This window comes from Octopus bimaculoides, chromosome 9, assembly GCF_001194135.2.
Source record: "Octopus bimaculoides isolate UCB-OBI-ISO-001 chromosome 9, ASM119413v2, whole genome shotgun sequence".
In the NCBI taxonomy this organism is placed as follows: domain Eukaryota; kingdom Metazoa; phylum Mollusca; class Cephalopoda; order Octopoda; family Octopodidae; genus Octopus; species Octopus bimaculoides.
The window spans coordinates 15160136-15167666 of NC_068989.1; the positions used below are offsets into that span (position 1 = coordinate 15160136).

The 7531-nt window shown below is 37.7% G+C and overlaps 1 protein-coding gene across 1 annotated transcript in view; it reads left to right on the forward strand.

The window, feature by feature from the left end:
• The window catches only part of LOC106874614 (protein phosphatase PTC7 homolog), a 29043-nt gene extending 21910 nt beyond the window's left edge, over window positions 1–7133 (forward strand). Inside the window, exons 2-4 of the mRNA XM_052970319.1 lie at window positions 3765–3963; window positions 5216–5339; window positions 6921–7133. Of these exons, the coding sequence (XP_052826279.1) occupies window positions 3765–3963; window positions 5216–5339; window positions 6921–7118 (521 nt within the window). The 3' untranslated portion in view covers window positions 7119–7133. The remainder of the gene's footprint in view (window positions 1–3764; window positions 3964–5215; window positions 5340–6920) is intronic.
• The last annotated feature ends 398 nt before the right edge of the window (window positions 7134–7531 follow it).

The window sequence follows — 7531 nt, forward strand, 5'->3', positions numbered from 1 at the left end:
GTGGTACCTTGGGCAAGTGTCTTCTACTATAGTCTCGGGCCGACCAAAGCCTTGTGAGTGGATTTGGTAGACGGAAACTGAAAGAAGCCCGTCGTATATATGTATGTATGTATGTGTATGTATATGTTTGCGTGTCTGTGTTTGTCCCCCCCAACACCGCTTGACAACCGATGCTGGTGTGTTTACGTCCCCGTAACTTAGCGGTTTGGCAAAAAGAGACTGATAGAATAAGTACTAGGCTTCCAAAGAATAAGTCCTGGGGTCGATTTGCTCGACTAAAGGTGGTACTCCAGCATGGCCACAGTCAAATGACTGAAACAAGTAAAAGAGTAAAAGAGTAGTTCTTTAATGTCTTAGTTAACCCTTTAGCATTTAAACCAGCCATATCTAACCAAAGATATTCTACTTATTTTATGTTCAAATTGGCTAGATCCAGCCTCTCACACTGGACCTATAATGTAATTCTTAAAAATAAACATCATATCATCAAAATCTTGAAGCTACATGGTAATGTATGTTTAATTGAAAACTATATGAGTTAATAAGCATTACATCTGGCAGAATAATCTGAATGCTAAATGGTTAAAATTAAATTCAGGTAAGAGAGGTGTTGGAGAGAGCCTATTAGAATTACTAACAGTATATGGGGCTGTAAAACTCAAGATGTTTTCCATTTACACAAACATTCATGTTGGAATGATATGGACTGAAGGAGATTTAGCTGAACTACCATGTGGAGACTCCTTCATGAGCTTGCATGAGGATATTGTTGAGAAACATGGTCTAGATGTTTGACTCAACTCCAGTGTAGCACTAAAATATAATTTAATAGTCCCAGAGTTATGACAAATAAACCTTGTAGGATTTGAACTTGAAACAAAAAAGATTTGAACTCTAAAGCTAAAAATACTGCAATGGTTTAGTCAAATGCTATTTTACATTGAACATGTCCATCATTTTGTTAGATATCACAGTAAGTATCAGGTAATGTTTCTTCTTGTTCTTCTTCGATCAATCAATATTATAGTTTTATCTTGACCATTACTATGGCATCATGATTATAGGCCAAGTTGGTGACCCATATTTGAATAAAGTTCTATTCATTTCACCTCACCTGCATCACCAATACACTTGGGAAAAACACTGAATGTCCATATAATTAATTGCATCTTCATTCTTTTTGATAAAAGGTCTTGTACTTAGAGGTAAGAGAAAAGCAAATATACTGTTTATTTCATAAAAAAATGTTTTCAGATTCATTTTCTTGAGTTTTTATGATCAGAAGTAGTCACTAATGGATCATTAATCCTATTAACATCATGAAGTTGGAAGGACGTGTTGAGGTCAGATTTGCCTCAAGGACAAAATGACAGAGAATTGCGAACAGAATTATGATCTATAGTAAACTTATACAACCTATGTTGACATGAGGACAATGTTGTTGTTGATGAAATGATGATAGTTGAAGTAGGTCATGGATTTGGGTTGCCAGTAGCTGACTTTCTTTATAACAATGGTCACCTTCAACTTTATATCGATTGCTAATATCACCTTTCAGCAATTTGTTAAAACAGCCTAGTTGAGTTATCTTCTCTTTTTTTTTTTAATTAAAAGCTGCTTATTCGTTTCTGTCTTTGTTTTATGCATGTGTGTGCATGCACGCACACATATGCACACACAGCTATGAGTACTCACTTATGCACATAAACAGCAGGTGAAAACCTGAAAACTAGTCTGTTTTGAAATTACAAAAAATATACTGTAGAAAGAAACCTTATACTAGTCAGCTCTTATTGACATTGAAAAGCTTTCAAATGAATGTGTGTGTGTACAATGTCTCAGGTAACCAAAAAGTACATGCGGAATCGTTTCTCAAATGTCTTTCACATTGAAATAAACCCCTTCACAATCCATAACCTTTTCTCAATAAGATACAAGTATGTTAATCTTACTTTCATAAGATGATTTGTTTTCAGAGAAAAAATTCTGGCCACCTGTCTTAATCTCTGTTTTATTGTGGAATTCTCTGGTGTATGTGATTGGAATCTGGTGCATCCTCCCAGCTTGCCAGTCCTCAGTCAAACCATCCAACCCATGCCAGCATGGAAAGCAGGCGTTAAACAATGATGATGATGATCTTTGCCAAGACAAACCATTACTAATATGCTCAAATCTAGATTTTTGTTGTTCATTTTTCCCCTTTAACTTTTATACGCTTGTTAAACCTGAATCATGACAATTTAACCCACATTTCTGATACAGTTTAGTACTTGAATGATATGGGATTTCCCAGACTGGTGACTCTTTGCTTTAGGATTCTAGGTTCACAAAAGTAGCAAACAAAATCACATAGTTTTCTTCACTTGTCTTATGGTCATGTGGTTCTCTGCTTTTCCCATTTGGTCATGGGAACCAATGTGTCACCTGCTCATGTATCATTTTATATCACACACCTTCATGCACGCACGTATGCATGCATACACACACGCACACACACTCTCTCTCTCTCTTTACTCATATTTCTTACTCCTTCCCTCAAATACTTCTAATAGCCTTTCTCCCTATCTTCTCTCACCCTTTCTCTTAATTTTATGATTATATCTACAGACATACATCTAATGTGTGGCACCTTGGGCATGTGTCTTCTACTATAGCCTCGGGCCAACCAAAGCCTTGTGAGTGGATTTGGTAGACGGAAACTGAAAGAAGCCTGTCGTATATATGTATATATATATATATATATATATATATATATATATATATATATATATATATGTATGTATGTGTGTGTATATGTTTGTGTGTCTGTGTTTGTCCCCCCCAACTTCCCTTGACAACCGATGCTGGTGTGTTTACGTCCCCATAACCAAGCGGTTCAGCAAAAAGAGACCAATAGAATAAGTCCTGGGGTCGATTTGCTCGACTAAAGGCGGTGCTCCAGCATGGCCGCAGTCAAATGACTGAAACAAGTAAAAGAGTAAAATAAGCGTTACATTTGACAGTAATCTGAATGCTAAAGGATTAATGGGGCTTGTGGAATCCATATCTCTTTCGGGCAAAGTTTTATTTGCAGTCACTGCTCTCCTAGATTTGTTGCCTTCACTAAAATTTGTAAAGTCTATGTCTCCTTTTCTGAGTTACTGTTTTCCTAATTAGATGATCTTCCACTATGGTTCATATCTCCCCATAATGCTGCTGAGGGCACTCACAGTGTTGTGGTAGGAAATAGCAGGAGCTTACAGTAGGTTGATGTATTTGTTTGGCGTATATATAAAGTGATGGTATGAAGATTATAGTAGACTGGCAGCAGGTTGGTAGTCACTGGAGCAATGGTGGCTGGCCATACTTGTCATAATAGGGGATTGACCTGCATAAGACTGCTTGAGCATGTTTGCCAGAGTCAGAAAGTAGATACAGATTCACCAGGAGACAAATAAATGTATTTGTTTACATGTACACAGGTACAACCTCCTTAACGCATACCACTACCACCACCACCACCACCACCACCACTGCCACTGCCACTGCCACCACCACTACCACCACCATTGTAAATAAATAGCTTTTGGTGTCAAAATATTTTTACATATTGTTTCATAATGATAGAGCTCTTTGTTCACAATTTTTTTAGCTATCTTTTTTTTAATTAGCTACCGTCTGTCCCAAGTGTTTACTTGTGGCATATATCTGGTATGTATGTATGTATGTATGTGTATTTATTAGTACATGTATATATATATATATATTTTACTATTTTTTTGCAGGTAGCAGTACTGCATGTATAGTGTCACTCCATCGAGAAGAGCGAACTGTATACACTGCCAATTTAGGTGACAGTGGATTCCTAGTTATTCGCCATGATGAAGTCATTCACCGTTCACAAGAACAACAACATTACTTTAACACTCCATTCCAGCTAGCCGTGGCTCCACCACCACAACGAGGCCAAATTATCAGTGACAGGTGAGTAGTTTTTTTTCATATCATCCCTTCACACCAGCATCACATCTATTTCTGTCCTCATTTTTACTCTCTCTCTCTCTCTCTTCCTTCTGGCTGGGTAACCAACCATGTATCTCCTTTACAACAGCACACCTGTTTTTATTGCCATTCTTGATCACTCTCTCTTTTTCACCAGGTAACCATGTAAAAATCACTCAGTCCACACTGCGAGGTGGTTGGTCAGCTCTTGTGAAACCATCCAACCCATGGTAGCATGGACAGCGGATGTTAAACGACAACAACAACAACAACAATAATGATGATGATGATGTAGTTACCTGTTGAGCACTTTGTACTCTAGGCACAGGCATGGCTGAGTTGTCAAGAAGCTTGCTTTGCAACCAAATGACTTTGAGTTCAGTCCCACTGTGTGGCAGCTTAGGCAAGTGTCTTCTACTATAGACCCAGGTTGACAAATGCCTTGTGAATGAATTTCGTGGACAGAAACTGAGGAACCCATTATATATGTGTGTGTGTCTCTCTCTCTCTGGCTTTTAAATCATGCAATTAAAAAAACTGCATTATTTATAGGATGACTGAATAATTTCATTCAATATCACAAATGATAATGACTTAATCTCGTTTAATATCATGAATGATGACGACAGTGGAAGCAGCTATTGGAACTCAAAGACCTCCTTTTTTGTTTGGTTGTTATGTCAGCAAGGCCAGTGGTTTCATGTCCTTCCTTCAGTACTGCACTGTGTCCTTGGTCAGGATGTGAGTTATCTTTCAGTAGCTCTAAATAGATTCCATGATAATTATATTCTTCTCTTGTTAATAATATTAATAATTTATTATTGTTGTTTTTAATGTCCACTTTTCCATGCGGCTCTGGATTAGATAAAACATTGAGGCAGTTTTTCTGTGGCTGGATGTTCTTCCTGTTGCCAACCATTACTTGTTTCCAGCAGTAAGGTACTGTTTCCTCTAGAGCAGTGGTTCTCATCCATTTTTTTAATCTATGAACCCCTTCGATTACTATTTTATTCATGTGGAGGTATCTCTGTTAACTTGTTTGTGTGATTACAATATGAAGTTAACTGGAAAAAGTTTAGTTGAAGTGTAATGTCTATATAGAAATTGTCTTTCATGCAGATTTGCCTGATTATGATGAGAATATTGAATACTGCTGTAATAATGATATTGGTGGTCATGTTAATAATGATGGGTAATATGTGTTTGTGTTTTTCTTTTTCCTTCTATGTCATAGTCCAAGCATGGCTGAAAATTCATCCTTTGGTGTACAAGAAGGAGACATCATTCTACTAGGTACCGATGGTTTATTTGACAATATGAATGAAGACATGTTACTAGATTATGTATCTAAATTAAAGGTGAGTTGATTATTTATCATTCCTCTTAATTACTAGCTTCATAGCTGTTTGAATAACTAAGTGATTTCTGTATGAGTTTTGGGTGTCAAAAGCTGCAACCAGTTGAATCTTTAGTCTATTAGGCCAGGGGTTTTCAAACTTTTTGACTTGTGGACCCCTTTATATTTCAGGGTTTACCTTAGGGACCCCCTTATAAACGCTTATGAAATTTATATATAAATATTTGCTTAAAATAACATATATTTTTACATTTATTTATTTAACAGTATTTAACAAATAGGTTTATTGTCAATTAAAAGATTTCGATTAAAAAACATATATAAAATCAAATTGCCCATAAAAAGTATTTGCTGTCCACGGACCCCCCTGTCTTGTCCTTGCGGACCACAGTTTGAAAACCCCTGTATTAGGCAATGAGCACAAAAAGGGCAACATGAGAAGAACGAGTTTTTTTTTAACAAATGTATAAGTTTAGTGCTTTAAAATGAGGAGAAAGTGTCTTGATGTTTTGGATGATAGTCCTTCATTTGAAGAAGGGTAGAAAGAAATAAAAGAATGAGAAAAGGTGGTTAGACTAAAAAGAAGGAGAGTATTGTAGTTCGCTTGAAGCATTGTGTATTGTTTGTAAAGAATGAAAAGTTTAGAATGGTATAACAATGCACTATAGAACAAAAAATGGACTATATACCTGTTGTAACTTGGTTATCTATAGTCCGATGATATTTCAGAATTACAATTCCTTCTTCAGATCTTATTTGCTGGAGTCTCTGCTATAAACTGTTTTCCAATGGTTTTTCTTTTTTTTTTAAATGTTTTGGGTGTCTAAAAAGAAGGAAAAAGGGGTTCGGGGCCAGGTGAGGATGCTGTTTTGTAGGGTTGGTGTTAGGAAGGGACGAGGAGGTTGGGGTGGTGTATGCATGTACAGGAGGATATCTTTGTATAGAGATGGGTATAGGAGTAGGTGTGTATACAGTGGTAAGGGGTATGTCTAGGTGTGTGAAATTGAGCAAGTATGGGATTGTAGTGACATGATATAGTGGGAAAGTGGGAAGATAGGTTGTATGTCATGATGGCATCCTTATAACTCCTTCAGGAGTGGGAAGCCTAAGGAAAGGAGGCTTGCAACCACATGGTTTCAGGGTCAGGGGTCAGTCCCACTGCAAACCATCTAGGGCAAGTGTCTTTTACTATAACCCTGGCCAGCCAATGCCTTGGGAGTGAATTTGATTCACAGAAACAGAATAAACCATCCAACTCATGCCAGCATGACCAACGGACGTTAAATGATGATGATGGTGATGGCGGCAGCGGCAGTGGCGGCGGTGATGGGCTTCGACATAATTTCAGTCTGTCAAATTCCACTCACATAGAATGGTTAAAACTGAGACTATAGTAGATGTTGGGTGGTAGTAGTAGTAGTAGTAGTAGTAGTAGTATTGAACCCAGAGCCAGGTGTTTGTGAATCAAATTTCTTAACCACATCACTATGACGGGGATTTTGTATATTTTGAATGACTAGAAATGAATGCATTTTTGATTATCTTGTCAATATTTTCATGTGATTTAATATTAATGACACAGGACCATCGTCAAGACAATATACAAAAGACGGCCAGTAAGATTGCTGAAGAAGCTCACCAATTGGCCTTTGATCCTGACTATCTTTCACCTTTTGCTCTTACTGCCATAGATGCTGGTATAGAAATTCGAGGTATGTCATTCCCAAATTTACTCTTTTGTACCAAGTACACTTTGTGTTTATATTTGCCTTGTTCATAGAACCGTCTTAGAAGTATATATAAATATGTATAGATTAGTTGGCATTAGTGGAGGTGCAATGGCCCAGTGGTTAGGGCAGCGGACTTGCGGTCATAGGATCGTGGTTTCGATTCCCAGACCGGGCGTTGTGAGTGTTTACTGAGCGAAAACACCTAAAGCTCCACGAGGCTCCGGCAGGGGGATGGTGGTGGACCCTGCTGTACTCTTTCACCACAACTTTCTCTCACTCTTACTTCCTGTTTCTGTTGTGCCTGTAATTCAAAGGGTCAGCCTTGTCACACTGTGTCACTGGTGCAACTCTTTGGTTTGCCAATTTCTGTCCAACCCATGCCAGTATGGATGTTAAATGGCAGCAGTGGTGGTGGTGGCGGTGGTGAGACAAAAACAATATTTGATTGAACATTTAAGATAAC